Genomic DNA, 24111 nt, shown 5'->3' on the forward strand with positions numbered 1-24111 from the left:
AAGACAAGGTCATGAAGACTGACAGAGGTATCTACTTTGTCTGATGCACAGGCACTAATACAGAGAGCCAAGGAAAATGAAAACTCAGGCAAAGATGTCCCAAAGAAATAAATCAAATCTCCAGAAGCCAACCCTAGTGAAATGAAGTTACATGATTTGTTTGACAGAGAATTCAAAGCAAGTGACATTAGGATGCCCCCAAGGTCAAGAGAACAATGAAGGAACAAAGTGAGAATTGCTACAAAGTGATAGGACATATTTGTTAAATGTGCCGAAGAGAAATTGTGAAGCTGAAGAACATGATTGACCAGAAAAATTTACTGGAAGGATTCAACAGCAGACCAGATCAGGCAGAAGAAAGGACATGATATCAATGAACTCAACGGCAATGTCCTTACAAATAACTCACTCAGGATAGCAAACAATAACAATGAAGAGAATGTGGAAAGCTTACAGGACTGTGGGAAACAGCAAGCAGGCCATTATAAACATTATGAAATTCGAAAAGGAAGAGAGAAAAAGTACCAGACTGCCTATTCAGAAAAATAATGGCTGAAAACATTCCAAATATGCGGGAGGAAATAGACATTTAGATCAAACAAGCCTGAAAAACCAAATATGGAAAATCGAAAGTACACACCAAGACGCGCTATGATAGATTTGTCATAAGTCAAAAGCAAAGGGGGGTTTGAAAGCAGCAAGGGAAACGTAGCTTGTCACCTACAGTGGAGCCTCTTCATTCACAAGACTATAAGTGGACTTTTCAACAGAAACCTTGGAGGCTGGAAGGGAATGGAGTGATATATTTAAAATGCTAAAAGAGGCCGGGTGTGGTGGGTCACGCCTGTAATCCAAGCACTTTGGAGGCTGAGGCTGGCAGATCACCTGAGGTCGGGAGTTCAAGACCAGCCTGACCAACATGGTGAAACCCCGTCTTAAAAAATAATAATAATAATTTTTTCTTAAATGTTAAAAGAAAAAAATGCTAACACAGAATGCTATACATGGCAAAACTATCCCTCAAAAATGAGAGACAAAGACTTTCCGAGACATACAAAAGCTGAAGGAGTTCATCATCCCTGCACCAGCATACAAGAAATGCTAAAGAAAGTTCTCCAAGCAGTAACAAAAGGGCACCAAGCAGTAGCACAGTAATGTGGGAAGTCTTAAAACTCCCTGGGAACGGCAAATAGAGAAACAATGCAGAATACTATACTACTATAACAGTGGTAGGTAAATCGCTTTTCACTCTGGCATAAAAATATTAAAAGTCACTATCACCGAAGACATGTTTTAAAATACACAATATGAGTAGTTATAAATAGTGACAAGAGCACAGCACAGAGAAGGAGGGGGAGTGAAAGTGCAGAGCTCCATGTACTTGAACTTAAATTGTTATCAGCGTAAAATAAACTGTTATGTAAGCCCCACGGTAACCAAGCACACCAAAAGAAAAAAACTGTACAAGTTACACAGAAGGAAAAGAAAGTAATTCCAGCATAGTAATACAAAAAATTAACAAAATACAAAGGCTGGGCATGGTGACTTCACGCCTGAAATCCGAGCACTTTGGGAGGCTGAGGCGGGCAGATCACGACGTCAGGAGTTCGAGACCAGCCTGGCCAACATGGTGAAACCCCGTCTCTACTAAAAATACAAAAATTAGCCAAGTATGGTGGTCTGTGCCTGTAATCCCAACTACTTGGGAGGCTGAGGCAGGAGAATCACTTGAATCTGGGAGGTGGAGATTGCAGTGAGATGAGATCACGTCACTGCGCTCCAGCCTGGGCAACAGAGCGAGACTCCATCTCAAATATACATATAGACAAACATATACATATACACATACATATAAAGACAACAGAGGAAAAGACAGACAAAAGAACTGTGACACTAACAAAGCAACAAAAAGGCAATACTAAATCCTTCCCTAGTAGTAATTACTTTAAATATAAGTGAAACTTCCCAATCAAAACACACAGAGTGCCTGAACAGACTTTTTTTAAATAAACAAGACCCAAAATTATGCTCTCTGTAAGAAAACTGCTTTCGATTTAACAACACACGTAGGCTGAAAGTGAAAAATGAAAAAAGATATCCCAAGCAAATGGTAACCGAAAGGGACAGGTTTAGCTATACTTACATCAGACAAAAGCTGTCAGAACAGACAGAAAAGGACGTTGTGTCATAGTAAAGGTTCAGTCCAACAGGAAGATACAACAATTACAAATACATGCGCTCAACATCAGAGCACGTAAATATATACACCAAATGCTGACAGAAGAAAAGGGAGACACTGACGGCAGTGCCAGAACAGTGGAGGCCGCAGAAGCCGGGCAGCCGGGCCTTGGTACCCTGGCACCATCTTCTCGTAACGGAAAGTGGGCTCTTGGGGGAAATGTTTGATCCCCGTCCCAGGCAGGAAGTTGGCAAGACCAGTGCGGAATCTCCTGTGGCTTCAGAAAATACAGAAGGACCGGAAGCGTGAGAGAGCAGGCAGAAAAGGTGCAGACACCAGCCCGAGGCAGCCCCGATGGCCGCAGCCGGATCGGTGGGAGCGAGGAAACACGTCACAACAGTGGACGGTAATCTTTAACGTCAAGCAACTAGCCAGGGTCCACACCGATGTTGATAAATTACGGAAGAGATACGTTATTGTGGGCGTAGGGTTGGTTCTTCCCTACAGCAGAATTAACATAGAAGGAATGGGGAAAAGTAAATCCTTCCACAGGGGCAGCCCTGCAGGACTGAGTGACAAACAAACATACCCACTTATCTCCATTTCAAAGGAGCGGGAGCTGGAGAGATTTCCCAGTGGAGGGAGCCAGCCCCTGCTCGTGCCCCCCACCACCTTAACCACCCAGGTGAAAGTCAGCCCTGCCAGACACCGTGAGGCCAACTGGCCCTTGACCCCAGGCACTAAGAAACCCTGACATCACACCTGTGGGGTTCTTGCCAAGAACACGTTTCTCCTGTCTAGTCCTCGGCAGACATCATGCAGCCCAAAGGAAGGGGAGTTTTGCAACGTAAGTGACAAATGCTCGCTGGAAGCTTCCAGGCCACAAAAGACAAGGGGAACCCTGGACGCTGTCACCACCTGGAGGAGGTAAAGGGGGGCAGGAGAGTGAGCGCAGCATGGGGTCCGGGCCTGGACCGGCACATGGAAGGATCCTCAGGAGGGAAACGGGAAAAGTCGGATGAGCTCCATCGTCCCCTGGGAGTGCTGTCCTCTTGGAGTCTCCTGGTCTTTCTAACCCACTGTGGTGACGTAAGAAGCTGACATGAAGGAGTCAGTGAAGGGCAGATGGCAGCTCTGCATGGTCTTCGCCACTTCCTTGTTGGTCTACAGTTATTGCAAAATTCAGTAATTTAAAAGTTAAAATCGATTATTGAACTCAAAATTTTCCAAAAAGTAGACATATAAAGGTCATGCTCTCTTTTTTTTTTTTTTTTTTTTTTTGAGATGGGGTCTTGCTCTGTCGCCCAGGCTGGAGTGCAGTGATGCGATCTTGGCTCACTGCAGCCTCCATCTCCCAGGTTCAAGCACTTCTCCCACCTCAGCCTCCCGAGTAGCTGGGATTACAGGCACCCACCACACCCAGCTAGTTTTTGTGATTTTAGGACAGACAGGGTTCCACCATGTTCCCAGGTTTTACGGTCTTTTTAAACACAGATCCTACCATGTCCCCTGAAAGCGCTGTGACAGAAGTTTGTCACGCTCAGAGCCTCTCCACCTTGGCCACAAGCGTCTCCGTCACCAAGCCCGGCCCGCTGGCTGGACACCCTTGTCTTTCGTTTCCTCAAACACTCAGAGTTCTCTCTCCCAGCTTAGGGTCTTGGAGTTGCTGTTGCCTCTGCCTAAACGGGTGCTCCCAATCCTCACATAATTAGTCCTTGAGATATCGGTAACCAGCACCTGTTCAGTGAGGCTCTTCCTCACCACCCAATCTGAGGTAGCTGTGTAGTCACTTGTGATCCTAAAACCTTCATTTGATAGGGGGTGTGTGTGTGTATGGTGTGCGTGTGGTGTGTCGGGGGGTATGTGTGGTGTGGTGTGTGTGTGGTGCATGTGTGGTGTGGTGTGGTGTGTGTGTGGTGCATGTGTGGTGTGGTATGTGTGGTGTGTGTGTGGTGCATGTGTGGTATGCTATGTGTGGTGTGTGTGTGGTACATGTGTGCGTGTGTATGGTGTGTGTGTGGTATGTGTGGTGTGTGTGTGTAGTGTGTGTGTGGTGTGTGTGGTGCATGTGTGTGTGTGGTGTGTCGGGGGGTATGTGTGGCGTGCTGTGTGTGTGTGGTACATGTGTGGTGTGGTATGTGTGGCGTGGTGTGGTGTGTGTGTGGTACATGTGTGGTGTGGTATGTGTGGTGTGTGTGTGTAGTGTGTATGTGTGTGGTGTGTGTGTGGTGCATGTGGTGTGTGTGTGTGGTATGTGTGTGGTGTGTGTGTATTGTGTGGTGTGTGGTGTGTATGTGTGTGGTGTGCGTGTGGTGTGTGTGTGATGGGTATGTGTGGTGTGTGTGTGCGGTGTGGTGTGTGTGTGGTGTGTGTGTGGTGTGTGTGGTGTGTGTGTGGTGTGTGTGGTGTGTGTGTGGTGTGGTGTGTGTGTGGTATGTGTGTGGTGTGGTGTGGTGTGTGTGTGGTGCATGTGTGGTGTGGTATGTGTGGTGTGTGTGTGTGTGTGGTGCATGTGTGGTGTGGTATGTGTGGTGTGTGTGTGTGGTGCATGTATGGTGTGGTATGTGTGGTGTGTGTGTGGTGCATGTGTGGTGTGGTATGTGTGGTGTGTGTGTGTGGTATGTGTGGTGTGTGTGTGGTACATGTGTGCGTGTGTATGGTGTGTGTGTGGGATGTGTGGTGTGTAGTGTGTATGTGTGTGGTGTGTGTGTGGTGCATGTGGTGTGTGTGTGTGGTATGTGTGTGGTGTGTGTGTATTGTGTGGTGTGTGGTGTGTATGTGTGTGGTGTGCGTGTGGTGTGTGTGTGATGGGGGTATGTGTGGTGTGTGTGTGCAGTGTGGTGTGTGTGTGGTGTGTGTGGTGTGTGTGTGGTGTGTGTGGTATGTGTGTGGTGTGGTGTGTGTTTGGTGTGTGTGTGTGGTGAGTGGGTGTGGTGTGTGTGGTGTGTGTGTGGTGCATGGGTGTGGTGTGTGTGTGTGGTGTGGTATGTGTGTCTGGAGTATGTGTGGTGTGTGTGACCTCAGCCCTGTGCTTCCCACACCCTCTTGGAGGAGGACAGATGATAAGCAGTAAACACGATAGGTGATCAGTAATAAAAAGTCAAGCAAGTAGCATCTTAAAGGTGCCAAGTGCCACAAAGAAGAATTCTACTGAGTGAGGGGGTCTGTAAGGGTGGGAGGCTGGGTCTCAGCTCGGCAGAGGCCGGTTAGTGTGGAGGCTGGGTCTCAGTTCTGCAGAGGCCGGTTAGAGTGGAGGCTGGGTCTCAGCTCTGCAGAGGCTGGTTAGCGTGGAGGCTGGTGGGTCTCAGCTCTGCAGAGGCCGGTTAGTGTGGAGGCTGGGTCTCAGCTCTGCAGAGGCTGGTTAGAGCGGAGGCTGGGTCTCAGTTCTGCAGAGGCCGGTTAGAGTGGAGGCTGGGTCTCAGCTCGGCAGAGGCCGGTTAGTGTGGAGGCTGGGTCTCAGCTCTGCAGAGGCTGGTTAGAGCGGAGGCTGGGTCTCAGTTCTGCAGAGGCCGGTTAGTGTGGAGGCTGGGTCTCAACTCTGCAGAGGCCGGTTACAGTGGAGGCTGGTGGGTCTCAGTTCTGCAGAGGCCAGTTAGAGTAGAGGCTGGGTCTCAGTTCTGCAGAGGCCGGTTAGAGCGGAGGTTGGGTCTCAGTTCTGCAGAGGCCGGTTAGAGCGGAGGTTGGGTCTCAGTTCTGCAGAGGCCGGTTAGAGCGGAGGTTGGGTCTCAGTTCTGCAGAGGCCGGTTAGAGCGGAGGCTGGGTCTCAGTTCTGCTGAGGCCGGTTAGAGCGGAGGTTGGGTCTCAGTTCTGCAGAGGCTGGTTAGAGCGGAGGTTGGGTCTCAGTTCTGCAGAGGCTGGTTAGAGCGGAGGCTGGGTCTCAGTTCTGCAGAGGCCGGTTAGAGCGGAGGCTGGGTCTCAGTTCTGCTGAGGCCGGTTAGAGCGGAGGTTGGGTCTCAGTTCTGCAGAGGCCGGTTAGAGCGGAGGTTGGGTCTCAGTTCTGCAGAGGCTGGTCAGCATGGAGGCTGGGTCTCAGTTCTGCAGAGGCTGGTTAGAGTGGAGGCTGGGTCTCAGTTCTGTAGAGGCTGGTTAGAGCGGAGGTTGGGTCTCAGTTCTGCAGAGGCCGGTTAGAGCGGAGGCTGGGTCTCAGTTCTGCAGAGGCTGGTCAGCATGGAGGCTGGGTCTCAGTTCTGCAGAGGCTGGTCAGCATGGAGGCTGGGTCTCAGTTCTGCAGAGGCTGGTTAGAGCGGAGGTTGGGTCTCAGTTCTGCAGAGGCTGGTCAGCATGGAGGCTGGGTCTCAGAGGCTGGTTAGCGTGGAGGTTGGGTCTCAGTTCTGCAGAGGCTGGTCAGCATGGAGGCTGGGTCTCAGTTCTGCAGAGGCTGGTTAGAGCGGAGGTTGGGTCTTAGTTCTGCAGAGGCTGGTTAGAGCGGAGGCTGGGTCTCAGTTCTGCAGAGGCTGGTTAGTGTGGAGGCTGGGTCTTAGTTCTGCAGATCTTGGTGGGGAGGGCAAGTTGGTTTCGGTTCCACAGACGTTGATTAGGATAGGAGGTGGAGTCTCAGCTCTGCACAGGTTGGTCAGGGTGGGAGGCAGGGCCTTCATTCTGTTAGATTGTGCAGGCAAGCCAGTGACAAGGTTCTCAGGCCTTGCATTGCTTGCATGTGGTCACACTTCTTCACACTAGCACAAGAGCAGAAACTTTGCCCCTGGTGTCTCCTCCACACTGTGACGGGCCCAGCATCCAGCTCACAGTAGCTAGAACAGTCAGTATTTCTTCCTCAGGGCCTGGGCCTGAGGAGGGGTCTGCAGGCTTCTCAGCCTAACTGCATCCTCCTCCTGGCAGGAAATAGCTGCTCAATATTTGACCGCTTAATATTTGATGAGAGTCCACACAAATCATTAAACTCAAGTTGCCTCCGAGTGAGGTGTTTCCTGAGTCCTGCAGCTCCTCCCCCACCTCCCCACACGGCCCAGCCACAGCGTCCGCACCTCTCCTCAGGTCAGGCAGGCTGCGGCCACACATTTCATTCTGATGCCCCAGACGCAGCTGGAATGGAGCAAGTACTTACAGACTCTTAAGGGAACAGCCGCAAAGATGAGTGACCATCTCGATTTCATGGGCACTCCAGGCCCTGCGCACGTGCGGCCGGTAGCTACCTAGATTCAGACATGATTTTCCTGGGAGAAACAGTGCTAGGCAACCTGGCGCCCAATGCCCTGGCGTTTGCTGAAAACATAAATATGACTCCTATCTCCCAACACCAGGGAGAGAAGTTTCACTAGGGTATTCATTATGATTTGTGGGTGAAATAGACAAAAATTCAGATTCTCTAAAGAGTCCCTCAGTGGGGCACCCCATCCCTCCATCCAAACAGATCCATGCTTCCCAGAGTGTGGTCTGCTGATAGACCACCGGGATTGGAATCACCTGGAATGTTTATTTAAAATGAGGATTTGGGGCTGACCCCGCCTTTCTAAATTCCGTCTCTGGAGACTGTGATCCCAGAATCTACGTGACATGCAAGCACACAGGAGACTATGATTCAGGAATCTATGTGACATACAAGCACACAGGAGACTGTGATTCAGGAATCTACATGACATACAAGCACACAGGAGACTATGATTCAGGAATCTATGTGACATACAAGCACACAGGAGACTATGATTCAGTAATCTACATGACATACAAGCACACGGGAGACTATGATTCAGGAATCTACGTGACATACAAGCACACGGGAGACTGTGATTCAGGAATCTACGTGACATACAAGCACACAAGAGACTGTGATTCAGGAATCCACGTGACATACAAGCACACAGGAGACTGTGATTCAGGAATCCACATGACATACAAGCACACAGGAGACTGTGATTCAGGAATCTACATGACATACAAGCACACAGGAGACTGTGATTCAGGAATCTACATGACATACAAGCACACAGGAGACTGTGATTCAGGAATCTACATGACATACAAGCACACGGGAGACCGTGATCCAGGAATCTACATGACATACAAGCACACGGGAGACCGTGATCCAGGAATCTACATGACATACAAGCACACAGGAGACTGTGATTCAGGAATCTACATGACATACAAGCACACGGGAGACTGTGATCCAGGAATCTACATGACATACAAGCACACGGGAGACCGTGATCCAGGAATCTACATGACATACAAGCACACAGGAGACCGTGATTCAGGAATCTACGTGACATACAAGTACACAGGAGACTGTGATCCAGGAATCTACATGACATACAAGCACACGGGAGACTATGATTCAGGAATCTACATGACATACAAGCACACAGGAGACCGTGATCCAGGAATCTACGTGACATACAAGCACACAGGAGACCGTGATTCAGGAATCTACATGACATACAAGCACACAGGAGACCGTTGAACCAGGAATCTACGTGACATGCAAGCACGCAGCAGAAGGCCCTGAGGTTTTCTGTTTGTAGCCTGAAGGAAGCAGATGATCACGAGACTCTCATGAATGCATGAATCTGGGTATGTAGTGAGAGCCGATCCTCTGTGCGTCAGCTTTAGAAACTGGCTGCATACTTGTGGGCCTAGAGCCTCTTTAGGACAAAATCTTTTCAATGAGCAAGCTAAGACTTTTATGCCCTGCTCCTTTTGACAGTCATTCATCCAGCAAACCCGCGACCCCACTGAGGTTGCCTTCCCTGTTCTGAGGGACAAAACAGAACACACAGCCTTTGCTGACTGTCCAAGCCCACAGCGCCCATGATGGGCCGAGAACTAAAGCCTGCAGCTCTGCTCTCCGGAAGTCAACCGTCAACTCGTTTCTGTGTTTGTCTGAATTACTAGTTTACCATGTCGTTGTAATAATCCGTGGCAGATGTTTAAAACACACCACGAAAGCAACACAAGCCACATGTGGAACTGGAAGGCGTTTAGGCTCAAATCTCAGCTCCAGCTCATGCTGTAGAAGAAACCTGTCACCTGTGAATCAAGACTTTCTCTGACTGTCAAGCAAGGTGAATTATATAAGACCTTCCTCAGGGAGTCATAACTGGCTCCACATGACAGCCGAGGAGGGAAAGGAAGGTTGATTACTGTTAAATCTCCTGCCCCAGAGCTCCCTCGCTGTCCTCTTAGGGCCCGAGAGAGAAGACGGAGTGAAGGTACCAGTGGGACCTCGGTTTGTTTCTGAATGTGTGTTTCAAGTCTTCATTCTGAGCGTATGTTCCACTTCAGCTGGCAGATGACATAAAACTAACTGCAGTGCTCTTTGTATCTTGCTTTCCTCCTTTATTGAGATATGATTTAAGTCCCATACAACCCATCCACGTGAAGTACAATTCAGTGGTTCTTAGTGCGTTCACAGAGTTCTGCAAGCATCACTGAAATCCATTTTAGAACATTTCCTTCACACCGAAAAGCAGCCCATGCCGCTGCCGTCACTCCCCTTCCCCTAACTCCTCCAGCCCCTGGCGATCACTCATGCACGTTCTCCTGTCGCAGCCGTGGAGTCCCACAGCGTGCTGTCTTTACGTCTGGCTTCATAGTGTCATGTTTTCAAGCTGGATCCACAGTGCAGCGTAAGCCAGAACTGCAATTCTTTGTATGACGGAATCGTATTCCATTGTACAGATGGACCACGGTTTATTTACCCATTCGTCACGGATGTACAGTTAGGTTGTTTCCTGCTGGAGGCTGTTATGAATAATTCTGCAATGACCTTTTTTTTTTTTCCTGACATGAAGTCTCACCCTGTTGCCCAGGCTGGAGTGCAGTGGCACGATGTCCGCTCGCTACAGCCTCTGCCCCCTGAGCTCAAGCGATTGTCTCTCCTCAGCCCCCCAAGTAGCTGGGACCGAGGATGCCCACCACCACACCCAGCTACAGTTTTGTATTTTTGGTAGACGTGGGGTTTCACCATGTTGCCCAGGCTGGTCTCAAACTCCTAAGCTCAAGAGATCCATCTGCCTCAGCCTCCCACAGTGCTGAGATTACAGGCGTGAGTCACCATGCTCCACCCTGCTGTGACCATTCCTGTGTGAGTTTTCCTGTGGACACATGTTTTCATTTCTCCTGGGCATATATCAAGGAGTGGAGTTGCTGGGTCCTTGATAACTCAATGTTTAACCTTTTGAAGAACTCCCAGACTATTTTTCAAAGTGGCTGAACTACATATAATATTAAATAATGTAAACTTTTTGTGTATTTAACATTATTGTATTATATGTTTTAATATACATGTTAATATAAAAATCATTTCTCATTTTAAAAAATCTGATTTATGTTTTTTATTTAATCTCTGAAGATTGATAGGAACACAGTTTTGTAGCAAGAGCAGATTTTTCATCTATCTTAAAATGTCTATGTTCCTCACTGTGGATCTATTGGCACCCGTGTCCTGGAAGCCGACAACTGGAGGCGTTCCTTAGCACTCGTCATTTCTTTGCTGACTTTGAAGTCTCTCTCCTTTCTCAAAGGGAATCTAATTTCTGCTCCTTAGCACCATATTGCTGTCTTTTCTTAGAAATACATCTCACAGTCGAACTATAAGGCAATTTGAGAAAAGTAAGATTTTTAGAACGACATTGGGTGTCTGTAAATTTATCCTTTAGGAAATCGACGTCAGCTGAAAGTTCTGCGCTGCGCAGCCAGCTCCATGGGGACACGGGTGATGCCGTCATAAATGATGGCCGGGAAGTATCTGAAAGATGAGTAACTCATTTTCTAAATTAACGTATATTTGGAGAGCATTTTAACCACAGCAGTAAAAGCCCTTTTCAGAGAAGCTGTTCTGCCCTGGTTCTGACGGATGGGGGTCTCCATGCTTCTGATTCATCTCAACTCTGCGTGGACAGGTCACTGACATGGACCTCCTCTGTGTTCTGTCTTTTTGGAAAACTAAATCATAGCGAGAGATTAGCAAATGGATTTTTTTTTAAATAAGCCCAAATAATGTTGAATGTCAAAGGATTACACTGCTACCTTCCACTCTACTTCTATCAACAACTCCCAGTACAAATATCAATCATGAGGCCAGGCTTTGCGATGCTGACCTGACAGGTCAGACTCTGCAGTGTTTTCAGTGAAAACGAGCCTCAGGAGGCCTGCAGCAGAGTCGGTCAGGGAGGCCTGGTTCATTGTGAATGTATGCCCCGGCTTCAGCAGTGACAAGTCCTTAGCCTAGGGGACATGGTGGATCATCACATACTTCTCATGGGATCCTTCACAAACCCCACCAGTATCTTCAGCAGATGGAGAAACCAACTCTTAGTAGGCAGAAAGAAAATGATGGCACAGACCTGGGGTCCCCCAAGCATTTGCAGTTGGGCAGGAAACCAAATGTGGGGGCTCTGCAGCCAGAGGGTGAGTCTCACCTCAGAACTGCCTCAGTGAAAATGGAATCAGCAGCCACATTGGCAGAGACCTCACAGTCTGAGCTGCTGGTACCGCAGAGAGGCAGGACAAGTGGCACTGAGGTTGGAATATGGCCACAGATAGCAGGCAGACCAGAGGTGGCCACTGCCACAGCTGCCATCAGTGGCCTAGACCCCTCTTTGTGTTGCCAGCATCACCTCCAGTGTGGACAAAACATGTCTTACCATAGGACCCTGTGCCCATGCGCACTCTGGGGAGTCTAGAAAAGGAGACCTCACAGGCAGAGCCCCCGATGGCACAGCCTCTGCCTCTGCAGTGCTGGGTTCCCCAACCAGCCAACAGCTGCAGCAGCAGAACTGAGAGGCAGGTTGGCTGAAGCACGGACAGACGCTCACAGACAGACAGAACAATGGACAGTACTTCTGTTTTAGCTCTTTGAGGATCTGCCACTCTGCTTTCCACAACGGTTGAACTGATTCGCACTCGCACTAGCAGCATACGACTGTCCCCACAGTGATTGAACTGATTTGTGCTCACACTAGCAGCGTACGAGTGTCCCCGCAGTGATTGAACTGATTTGCGCTCACACTAGCAGCGTACGAGTGTCCCTGCAGCAGTTGAACTGATTCGCGCTCACGCTAGCAGTGTACGAGTGTCCCCACAGCGATTGAACTGATTCACGCTCACACTAGCAGCGTATGAGTGTCCCCACAGTGATTGAACTGATTCGTGCTCACACTAGCAGCATACGACTGTCCCCACGGTGATTGAACTGATTTGCGCTCACACTAGCAGCGTACGAGTGTCCCCGCAGTGATTGAACTGATTTGCGCTCACACTAGCAGCGTACGAGTGTCCCCGCAGCGGTTGAACTGATTCGCGCTCACACTAGCAGCGTACGAGTGTCCCCACAGTGATTGAACTGATTCGCGCTCACACTAGCAGTGTTCCTTTTCTTCACGGCCTCAGTATCTGCTGCTTTTCCACGTTTTAGTAACAGCCATTCTGATGAGTGTGAGATGCTCTCTTGCTGGGGTTGTGGTTTGCATTTAATAAGTGATGCTGAGCATTTTGTCGTGTGCTTCTTGGCCGCATGTATGTCTTCATTTGAAAAGTATCTGTTCATGTCCTTTGCCCACTTTTTAATGGGGTTGTTTTTTGCTTGCAAATTTGTTTAAGTTCCTTATAGGTGCTGGATATTAGACCTTTGTTGGATGCATAGTTTGCAAATATTTTCTCCCATGTTGTAGGTTTTCTGTTTACTCTGTCAATAGTTTCTTTTGCTAGGAAGAAGCTCTTCAGTTTAATTAAATCCCGTCATCTACCACAACGGACAGCGCACCTTACAGACAACATGAGCTACAACTCAATATTAAAAATACTTGGTTAACCCAAAAGAAATCAAAAGAAACCAGAGGAACACATATATGAATAGGACATGTAGAAAACAACAGCAGAACGGGAGGCTTCGACCCAGTCATAATAATAAGTGATTGAAGTAAGTGGAGTGAGTGAAAGGCTACAATTCTAACTCTGGGGAAAAAATGTCAACATTAAGAATGGAGCATTTAACTCCCTAAGATGAGACAAACACAAGGAGGCCAGCTCTCAGCTCTACTTAGCATTCGAATGGACATCCTCGCCAGACACAGAGGCAAACAAGAGGAGAAAAGACACACAGTGTAAAAGGAAGAGGCTCCTTCCATGTTTACATTCCAGGTTTATTCTGAGATCACGTGATTGTTTACATAGAAAACCTAAGGAAACTTGCAGTCAGATACTCCAACAGATAATGCCATTCATCAGGGCCAGGGCGCAAATGAAATCGGCAGAAATAAATTGCATTTCTGTAGACTCATAATGAATAATTGGGAAATGTAATTAGTTTTAAACATCTCAACATCATTGTAGAATCGCGGTACTCTAAGTAATTATAGGCCATCTAAATAAATCAAGAGCTATACTGTGATGCGTTGGAAGCCTCTATAATGTGAAGATGTGAAATCTCCCCAGACTGAGGTGTGGATTCGGTGCAGTCTCAGTAGAATCAATGCAATTCAAAGCAACCTATTTTTAGAGAAACTCACAAGATTCAAAAATGTGTGAAAATGCAAGGAACCTAGAAGTGCCGAAACAATCGTGATAAAAAATAACGCAGTCGGAGGACTCAGGCTATCTGATTTCAAGACTTGTGTTAAATCTAGACAGGACAGTGTGATACTCACTTAAGAACAGAAGAGGGTCTCTCAGCCTTAGCACTCTTGATCTGTGGGGCAGACGAGTGTCTCTCGTTGGGGACTCTGTGCGCTGTCCGATCTTTGGCGGCATCTCTAGCCTCTGTCCAGCAGACTTGGGTGGCGCCCTCCTCTAAGCTGTGGCAAACCCAGATTACGTCCAGACATCACCAGAAGTCCCGTGGAGGCATAACTGCCCCAGATTAAGAACAACTCAAGTAGACAAAATAGATCCGTGTGACAGACTAGAGACTCTAACCATCAAAATGTTTAAATTCTGCTCATTAAAAGACACAGTTAAGAAAATGGAAAGGCAGCCCATGGAATAAGGGAATATCTGTCTGGTGAAGGGCTCGAATGGAGAAGACATAAAGAACTCGTGCAAAACAAAAACAGAAGAACAAATGACCTCCCAAAAGTGGGCGTAAAAGTCAAAAAGTTCCTTTGCAAAAGAAGATACACAAGTGTCCAATAAGTGTTACAAGCCAAAGCTGATGGGACGGACTTCAGTTTCAGCAGAATGGCCTCAGTGAAGAAGAATGACAAGACAAATGCCATGAGGGTGTGGGGTGGAGGCCACAGAAAGTAAACATTGCAAAACCCACTGAGACCTACACGTGAGACCCATGCCTTTCCCTGTCTACCAATTTTGTCTCAATTAATAAACATGTAATGTGTATTTATTTTTCTGTTTCATGATTTCTGTGTAAGAAAGAAATACAGGCCGTGGCAGACGCTTGTAATCCCAGCACTCTGAGAGGTCCAGGTGCGTGGATCATGAGGTCAAGAGATCGAGACCATCCTGGCCAACATGGTGAAACCCCATCTCTACTAAAAATAGAAAATTTAGCTGGGCATGGTGGCGGGTGCCTGTAATCCCAGCTACTCAGGAGGCTGAGGCAGGAGAATCACTTGAACCTGGGAGGCAGAGGTTGCAGTGGGCTGAGATCGTGTCACTGCATTCCAGCCTGGGTGACAGAGTGAGACTCCATCTCAAAAAAAAAAAAGAATAATAATTTTCTTTTTGATGAGTTTATCTTGTTCTTTTCAAAAAGGAATTAAACCGTTGAAGTATTTTGTTCTGACCAGTTCTTTCTGAGACCTGTCTGCCAAATGCCAAAATCTGAAATCACAACTCCAGGTTTTTCCCCTAATGCAGGTCTCCCAAGGACAAATTAAACGTAGTATTTGTTAACATTAAGTGCGTACTCTGTATCATACTGTGTTATGTTAGCGTTCTCACTTACCGTGAGTCAAGTCCTGTGACTGCTGTCCTCATTGTACGTTGCTGAGACAGACTGAGACTTGTAACCCAAAGTAATTTACAGAGTCAACACTATCCCAAGCAGTTGGGGCTACAGCTATGCACCACCATGCTCAACTAATTTTTGGATTTTTTGGCAGGGATGGGGTTTCACTACAGTGACCAAGCTGGTCTTGAACTTCTGACCTCAGTGATCTGCCCGCCTTGTCCTCCCAAAGTGCTGGAATTACAGGCCCGAGCCACTAAGCCAGCCCATAATAAGTTACAATACTTAAGAAAGAAATGGCAACAAAGTTTACAAGCTGCCTAAGGTACTACATGTTGATTATGTTTCTAACCATCAAGTCCTTTAAATTCATGTCTTTCTTCAAAGAACTATCAAGTAAAATATTCAATAAATACATATTGGAGCTACTTAAAAAAAAAAAAAAAAAAAGACTTGTTGAAATGACCCCGTTGGCAAGTGGCTGAGCCAGGATCTGAACGTGGGCTTTCGGGCACCAAACACGCACTCCACTGCGGGTACACACCTTCCGCACGCATGTTGCTTCCAACCTGTAAAGCACCTTTCACAGCCCAGCACACTGTTGGCCTCGGCGTCGCTTTTCCTGTGGACAGGAGAAATGATCCCGGTCCCGCCTCTTTGAGTGTCTCCCCCATGTGTCTTATTTTCCCCTTCTAAAAATAAATGCCCATGTTGTCTCAGCCCCCAACCCAAGAAAATGCAGAGCCTCCTCAATTCGCCTCTCTGCTCTTTCCTGACGTCTGCCTTAACGTCTGCAGTCTCGTTTCTGCACACAGATCCACTGAAACTGTCTTTTTCGAAAATGACCCCACGTCGCTCCATCTGACGGCCTTTCCCCATCTCATTCCACTTGATTTCTCAACGTCTGGCCCACAGCCGGGCTCCCCGTGGGCACCCAGGAGCCTCCCCTGCCCCACACACCCCACACTTTCCTTCCCCCCGACCCCCGCGACCCCCTTCATGGCCCCGCCTCCCCCAGAGGCCTCCTCCACCATTCTGCTTTGTGACATTCACAACCCGACACCTTCACACTTTTGCATCTGAGCTACTCAGAGTTTCCCAGCCTTGACTGACACATTTGCTCTGTTACTTCGTGGGAACTTCTTGCCTTATAATCAGCAGGTCCAAACCAAACTCATGTCCAACCTCCAAAACCTGATTTTCTCCCTAGCATAGATCCTGCCTTTGTTAGGAAAAGTCTAGGAACCGTGGAATCATCTCAGCTCCAATCCAGTCCTCACTCCTATGGGCCCAGCGTCCCTACAGTCAAGCCGTTTAGTGTCTCATGGGAAAGCACCCAGCTCAGGTCTGCACGGAGCCTCCCGGGTCTGTGTCCAGGGCGCCGCTTCCTGCATCCACACACCTCATCCTGCAGGCCCCACGCACAGGGGCCCTTCTGAGCTTCCATCTCGCGAGTCCCTGATGAAGAACTTGCAGCGCTTTCCTTTGGCCTGTGGCATAACGTCAAGCTCTTCGGGGTGTCCCTCACAGTTTCCCATCCTGTTTCCCCAAACTTCTCTCCCAGGATGCTTTTCCTCGATACCCTCTGCTCTCCAGACAAACGGTGCTCGCTCCCCGCCTCCAAGCTGGCGCACGCTCTAGATTTCCTCTGAGTATTTCACATGAAAAATATCTGTGTTCCAGCCTTTGCCCCAGCACACTGTGGACTACATGAGTGCTACTCCTACCGTCTTGCGGAAGGCCCTTCTCGCACCTCCAAGCACCTGGACTTCCAGCAGGTCCACCTCACTGAGATGCCTTCTTCGTGTTCTGTTTTGGAAACCTTCGGTGGCAATCCTTGCAAACCTGCCCAGCCTGGTTATAGCAAAGGATGGGTAGAGTCAAGTGGACGAGAGCCAGAGGAGGTTGTCCTGGCTGGGTCGGGGCCAGCTGCACTGGGACTGGGTTAGAGGAGAGCTGGAGGAGGTTGTCCTGGCTGGGTAGGGGCCAGCTGCACTGGGACTGGGTTAGAGGAGAGCCAGGAGGTTGTCCTGGCTAAGTCAGGGTCAGCTGCATTGGGACTGGGTTAGAGGAGAGCCAGGAGGTTGTCCTGGCTGGGTCGGGGTCAGCTGCATTGGGACTGGGTTAGAGGAGAGCCAGGAGGTTGTCCTGGCTGGGTCGGGGTCAGCTGCATTGGGACTGGGTTAGAGGAGAGCCAGGAGGTTGTCCTGGCTAAGTCAGGGTCAGCTGCATTGGGACCAGAGCAGAGGAGAGCTGGAGGAGGTTGTCCTGGCTGAGTCGGGGTCAGCTGCATTGGGACTGGGTTAGAGGAGAGCCAGGAGGTTGTCCTGGCTGGGTCCGGGTCAGCTGCATTGGGACTGGGTTAGAGGAGAGCCAGGAGGTTGTCCTGGCTAAGTCAGGGTCAGCTGCATTGGGACCAGAGCAGAGGAGAGCTGGAGGAGGTTGTCCTGGCTGGGTCGGGGTCAGCTGTATTGGGACTGGGTTCGAGGAGAGCCAGGAGGTTGTCCTGGCTGGGTCGGGGTCAGCTGTATTGGGACCAGGGCAGAGGAGAGCTGGAGGAGGTTGTCCTGTCTGGGTTGGGGTCAGCTGTATTGGGACTGGGTTCGAGGAGAGCCAGTAGGTTGTCCTGGCTGGGTCGGGGTCAGCTGTATTGGGACCAGGGCAGAGGAGAGCTGGAGGAGGTTGTCCTGTCTGGGTTGGGGTCAGCTGTATTGGGACTGGGTTCGAGGAGAGCCAGTAGGTTGTCCTGGCTGGGTCGGGGTCAGCTGTATTGGGACCAGGGCAGAGGAGAGCTGGAGGAGGTTGTCCTGTCTGGGTTGGGGTCAGCTGTATTGGGACTGGGTTCGAGGAGAGCCAGTAGGTTGTCCTGGCTGAGTCGGGGTCAGCTGCATTGGGACTGGGTTCGAGGAGAGCCAGTAGGTTGTCCTGGCTGGGTCGGGGTCAGCTGTATTGGGACCAGAGCAGAGGAGAGCTGGAGGAGGTTGTCCTGGCTGGGTCGGGGTCAGCTGTATTGGGACTGGGTTCGAGGAGAGCCAGGAGGTTGTCCTGGCTGGGTCGGGGTCAGCTGTATTGGGACCAGGGCAGAGGAGAGCTGGAGGAGGTTGTCCTGTCTGGGTTGGGGTCAGCTGTATTGGGACTGGGTTCGAGGAGAGCCAGTAGGTTGTCCTGGCTGGGTCGGGGTCAGCTGTATTGGGACCAGGGCAGAGGAGAGCTGGAGGAGGTTGTCCTGTCTGGGTTGGGGTCAGCTGTATTGGGACTGGGTTCGAGGAGAGCCAGTAGGTTGTCCTGGCTGAGTCGGGGTCAGCTGCATTGGGACTGGGTTAGAGGAGAGCCGGGAGGTTGTCCTGGCTGGGTCGGGGTCAGCTGCACTGGGACTGGGTTAGAGGAGAGCCGGGAGGTTGTCCTGGCTGGGTCGGGGTCAGCTGCACTGGGACTGGGTTAGAGGAGAGCCGGGAGGTTGTCCTGGCTGGGTCGGGGTCAGCTGCACTGGGACTGGGTTAGAGGAGAGCCGGGAGGTTGTCCTGGCTGGGTCAGGGTCAGCTGCATTGGGACCAGGGCAGAGGAGAGCTGGAGGAGGTTGTCCTGGCTGAGTCGGGGTCAGCTGTATTGGGACCAGGGCAGAGGAGAGCTGGAGGAGGTTGTCCTGGGGGTTGGGGTCAGCTGTATTGGGACTGGGTTCGAGGAGAGCTGGAGGAGGTTGTCCTGGCTGGGTCAGGGTCAGCTGCATTGAAACCAGGGCATAGGAGAGCCAGAAGAGGTTGTCCACACGGGGTTGGGGTGAACCCCGTCAGGACCCAGGCCAGCGTCATGTGTCTGGGCATGCTGGCTCTCACTCTTAGCTGGCCATGGGTCAGCCACTGCAGCCCCACCTGCCATGGGCTCAGGGAAGAGCCGTCACCAGCATGGAGAAGGACAGGCCCTGCTCAGAGGCCACTGAGCAGGTGCTCCACGGATTCACCAGCTGGAGCAGGGTCACACCTTAGGGGCACCATCAGCACCAGGAGGGCAGCCAAGCAAGGGTATGGCGTTTCTGAGCTGCTGCAGTCGGGACCCCAGAGATGGGTTGTCAGGGAAACCATGAGGTAGCCCAGATGCAAGCACCAACAGGGAGATGCAAATGTGGTTCCCCCCGAAACGTGCAATTAGGGAACAACACGCCTTTATCTCCTGCAAGGATGCTTTTACCCTGAATATGGAAATAATCTGGAAAGAAACCATTTTTTTTTTTTTTGAGATGGAGTTTCACTCTTGTTACCCAAGCTGGAGTGCAATGGCACGATCTTGGCTCACCGCAACCTCCGCTTCCTGGGTTCAGGCAATTATCCTGCCTCAGCCTCCCGAGTAGCTGGGATTACAAGCACGCGCCACCATGCCCAGCTAATTTTTTGTATTTTTAGTAGAGACGGGGTTTCACCATGTTGACCAGGATGGTCTCAATCTCTTGACCTCGTGATCCACCCACCTGGACCTCCCAAAGTGCTGGGATTACAGGCTTGAGCCACTGCACCCGGCCAAGAAACCATTTTCTGAAATCCAGTCATTGATTGTGATATTATTTGGGATGTGTACTGAGAGGTGTTCTGAGAAGCTCCGTTGTGCAGGTGGAATGGTGCACACATGTGCACACACAGCACACACACATGTGTGCGCACAGACGTGTGCTTCACAGTGCTGTTTAGCGTGTTCCATTTTCCATTTAATGCAGTGGAAGAAGCGCTTCTTCTATTTGGGAGCTTCTCCCGTCAGATCCCATTTATAGAAATGAAAAGATGCTCTGTGTATTTCGAATGAGCACATTGAGTATGAAAAAGATTCTTAAATATCTCCTTAGCACGACCTGCATAGAGTCCCTACTGCTTTCCAAGGTCACAAAGGAGATGGTTACATTGTGTGTTTTCAAGCATGTTTAGATGGATCTAAACAGCTGAGGCCAGAGGCCCGTTCGGGAGTTGCCTTTGTTACGTACCTTTGTTCTCACAACAGCCTAAGTCACAGAGGAGGTTTTGAGCCTGGATTCAGCAAGCGGCTCTGGAACCATCCGCCGTGGCGAGAACAAGGCTGAAGAGCAGGAGTCCCGCCGTTCTTTGTCTCCTGGATTGCGGATTCACCTGCCTGGCTTTCCCTCTCGCCGTGCGTGGATGAGCGACATCCTAAAGGCAAAAGTAGAACAAAAACATTTCTGGGTCATTCTAGAAAACTTTTCACTTTTTAAACACATTTTCTAAGCTACTAAGTCTGTAGCACAGTTTGTCTTCCTTTCTGACAACTGGGCTGCCATAGGAATGACCACTTGGAGGGATAATCAAAGGTGCTGAAAGTCAACTTCAAAACGGCCGGGGACGGCCGGGGAGGATTTTCAGGGAAAGATCCAGGCAGATTTTGTGGGGTTAGCTGTGCTGGGGGCTTCACCGTGTGTCACGTAGCAGAGTGGCCAGAGGGTGCATCCCCCAGTCTTGATGGGACCCCCGACCCAAGTCCTAGTTCTTGATTTTGATCTGTGACTGGAGGACAGCTGGCCTTCTGGGACTCCATATGATAAAATGCTGAGCCCTTCTAATATTTTTTAAAAGCCTCTTAAGTGAAATGAGACTGGGGTTTTGTTTGTTGTTTTTTAACTATTAAAAAGTCTGTGGTACCAAAGGATGGGATCTTTTGGGCTCCATGTTCCTATGACTCAGCGGCTGTGACCTTGGGATTTTAAGCATGAATCCCCGAGCCAGGCTGCGTGGACTCAGAAGGGAGCGCTGCCCCACCCCGCCCGAGACTGAGCATGTGACCTGGCACCAATGCACATCTCATGCCACGTTCGTAGGAGGAGGGTTGGGAAGAGGCCTGCTTTAGAGCACTGCTGTAAAAACGAAATGGGTTAGGACAATGCAGAACATGTATTGGCATGTCAGTAACCGTGCATAGAAAATGTTAGCTATTGCGAGGCTGTGTTGTAAAACATTAGCTTTCTTCAGTGGCAATGTATGTGTCACACCCTATTTTGAAACAAAAAGAATGATTGATAGAACACGTATTTGAAACACACACTCACAAAATGCATGGATCCACCTGTGAGGGCCGTCCAGCAACCACCGGGGTCATGAGCTGTGGCCCTTAGGTGCTCACTTCATTCGCGCACCAGGCACTGGTTAGAAACTGTGGACACCAGATCCAGAGGACGAGAATCCTTCTTTTAGGTTTTCTCTGTCTAGAAGGCAACCTCAGTTTCAGAATGTTAAAATGCAGAACGGTGGTATTCATCAGAAGGGACAGCTGTTATATAGGAAGAAAATTGGTAACTGGTAGAAAGTACCAAAGGGTAGAAATGAAGGCATGAATCCAGCAATTTCAGGGAAACACAGAAAGAGAGCAGAAAAGTTTGTGTTTCTGCAAAGGCAAAGGTGAGTCAAGCTAAGAGCCTGAGTCAGGGCTCAGGGCATCCGCCTGAGGCCAGTCTGCTGGGGCTCCATACCTCGGGGTTCTATCTCCTGCCCACGACCCTCCTGTATAAAACACACGCAGGCACATGGACACATTCACGGGAAGCCAGCAGTGGTCACTCGCAGGATGGGTCCACACATCCATCAACCTCAGCCTCAAACCTGCAGCCATGTCTCAGGATGCTGCTGGCATTTTGCCACTCTTGAACCTGCACGCTCTGTGGTCACGGCCAAGTGCAGGGGTCTGTGTTTGTTCACCTTCTGTTCACTGGCAGTTGACCTGGGGGGGTCACAGAGGAGGGGAGGGGGCAGGGCCCCTGGTGTGGTCCCCACACCTGCTAGAGAGATGCCCATCCCAATGTGCCCAGGCAGAGTGGGAATTAGTGGCATCAGTGTGAAGACCGTTTGCTTAATGCACAGTAAAACGAGAATTGGCTCAAAACTAATTTCCTCCCTTTGCTTTCTCTCTCTCCTTTCTCTTTCTCTCCCTTTCTTCTTCCTTCCTTCCTTCCTTCCCTGTTTTAAGTCAGGAAGGGGAAGATAGGAGCTGGAATATGTTGTACATTTTCTGTTAAAGCAAAAATATTTAGCAGAAATCATGACTTTAAATCTATAATGAGTAAGTGTCACTTAATAAGAATTCACAGTCCAGTGTTTTCTCTGGCATTCCATTTTTAAAGACTGAAGTAAACTGGAGAAAAACTGCAGGGAGGGTTTACTTGGAAAAGAGAGCGGAGCCTGAATCACCCACCTCACATTTATACACATTTTTATGTGCCTATGATGATCCAAGGAGAGAAGAAGAATCAGTCATTTCTGTCCACTTTTCTACAGCGTTTGATAAGATAACATGAATTTTACTGCCTTGTGGGAAGACTGTCAGTACAGCTTGAAAGTGGTCTGGTTACCCAGACACCGCAGCTGAGCTGGGTCTTTGGTTGCCAAAGTCAGCCAGGTTCTTCGGTGCTTTTAACATTTCACAAAATGGCAAGAAGGAAGACCAGAGCACATTGATTTTTTAGGGGCGTTTGGATTTCACTCAGCTTCCCCCTCCTGTTATCTTTGCTGAGATTACGTAACCTGGACAACTCTGCATAAGTTAAAACTGAAAGCGAGCCTTGTATTTTTTTCTGTTATTTTTAAAAAAATATGTAAAGTTGCCAGAGAGCTAATAATTTTTATGAGGCTCTCAGTCTTTCGGCTTCCGCTCAGGAGCTGGGGCTGCTCTCGTGCCTCCGTGCGGGAGCTGGGGCTGCTCTCGTGCCTCCGTGCGGGAGCTGGGGCTGCTCTCGTGCCTCCGTGCGGGAGCTGGGGCTGCTCTTGTGCTGTATGAGTCACTACACCTTTCAGCACGTCTTTATTTCTTTAATATGGAATGATCCTAATTTCACTATCTGGCCATAAAATCTCAGGTTCCAAAGGCAATTTTGTAAATAGCCTCCCCTATTACTTTTGATGAAATTCACATTCGTAAATGTGAATCTCAGAATATTTGCATAAGGCAAAGTTATCCATGGAAAGACACAGACATTGAGCTGGAAGTGTGACCACAGCCTCTCGGTGTGGGTGATTCCCATCTCTGGCCTGTGGTGGGTGCTCACCAAATGCCTTTCTCCTTTCTTCTTTCCTGTAGCCAGAGCTACCTGCAAGCTGCAAGTGACATGCCTGTTGGCCACAGCCTGGACCCCGCCGCGAACTACAACTCCCCGAAATTCCGCTCCCGGAACCAGAGCTACATGAGGGCCGTCAGCACCCTGAGCCAGGCCAGCTGCGTGAGCCAGGTCGGGGTCCCTTCGCCCTTTCTCCCTGGGGTCCAGTCTCCCGAGCCAGCTGGTCTCGTGAGGCCCTGGCTGCACAGGCTGCAATGGCACTGCCCTCCTGGTCAGCAGCACTCGTGCAAGACCACGGCGCAGGGGGTTCCACCTGGAATCAGCTCTGGCTGATTAAACACTCGTGAACTTATTCTTTTCGACACTTATAACTCTATATCCTTTTTGCATTGTTGATTTTTTTCTGAGAAAGTGGTGACAGAAAGGCTGGTCATCTCGGCCTCTCTCCTTCATAAAGCACAGGCTTTCTTCCTTCTCTCGGCCTCTCTCCTTCATAAAGAACAGGCTTTCTTCCTTCTCCCCAGGATATTTTTACAGTAAAAAGGGGCCAGGGAAAGGCTCTGGCAGTGTGGCTTTCAACTGTGTCCCCCAAATTGCACCTCAGAAGGTCCTGTGAGGGGACTGCCTGGTGTCACTCACAGAGACCTGCCCGTCGGGCTCACTCCAGGACAGGACTTACTTCAGGACAGGCACAGCAGCCATGAGAAGGGTCCCTAGGCACCATGGGAGGGGTGGTGTGAAAATCAGCTCCCTGACACATGGGGGCTGTGAAAGGGAGGCCCCCCTGGTCCCCGACCCATGGCGGACAGGGCTGAGAACGCACAGTGACAAAATGGGCAGGTGTCATTCATTCTAATCATCCTATGTTATATGGCAAAGAAGAATGGAGATCTTATAATTTTAATTAAACACATTGCTTACTAATTTAAATGCCTTTGAAAACGGTACTCGAGCTGAGCTTGAGTTTGTACACCTAACGTGTTCTCTGACTTCCTGTGGAGCAGGGATGAAGAGCCTGGGCTTTCTGTG

The 24111-nt window shown here is 49.5% G+C and overlaps 1 protein-coding gene across 6 annotated transcripts in view; it reads left to right on the forward strand.

Annotated features, from left to right (window-relative positions):
- The window catches only part of DLGAP2 (DLG associated protein 2), a 923452-nt gene that overhangs the window by 815839 nt on the left and 83502 nt on the right, over positions 1-24111 (forward strand). For all 6 annotated transcript variants that reach the window (XM_054243655.2, XM_054243654.2, XM_054243652.2 and 3 more), the window contains one exon: positions 23106-23253. In XM_054243655.2, coding sequence (XP_054099630.1) covers positions 23106-23253 — 148 coding nt within the window. The remainder of the gene's footprint in view (positions 1-23105; positions 23254-24111) is intronic.

The sequence above is a fragment of the Callithrix jacchus genome, chromosome 13 (assembly GCF_049354715.1).
Source record: "Callithrix jacchus isolate 240 chromosome 13, calJac240_pri, whole genome shotgun sequence".
NCBI classification, from domain to species: Eukaryota; Metazoa; Chordata; class Mammalia; order Primates; family Cebidae; genus Callithrix; species Callithrix jacchus.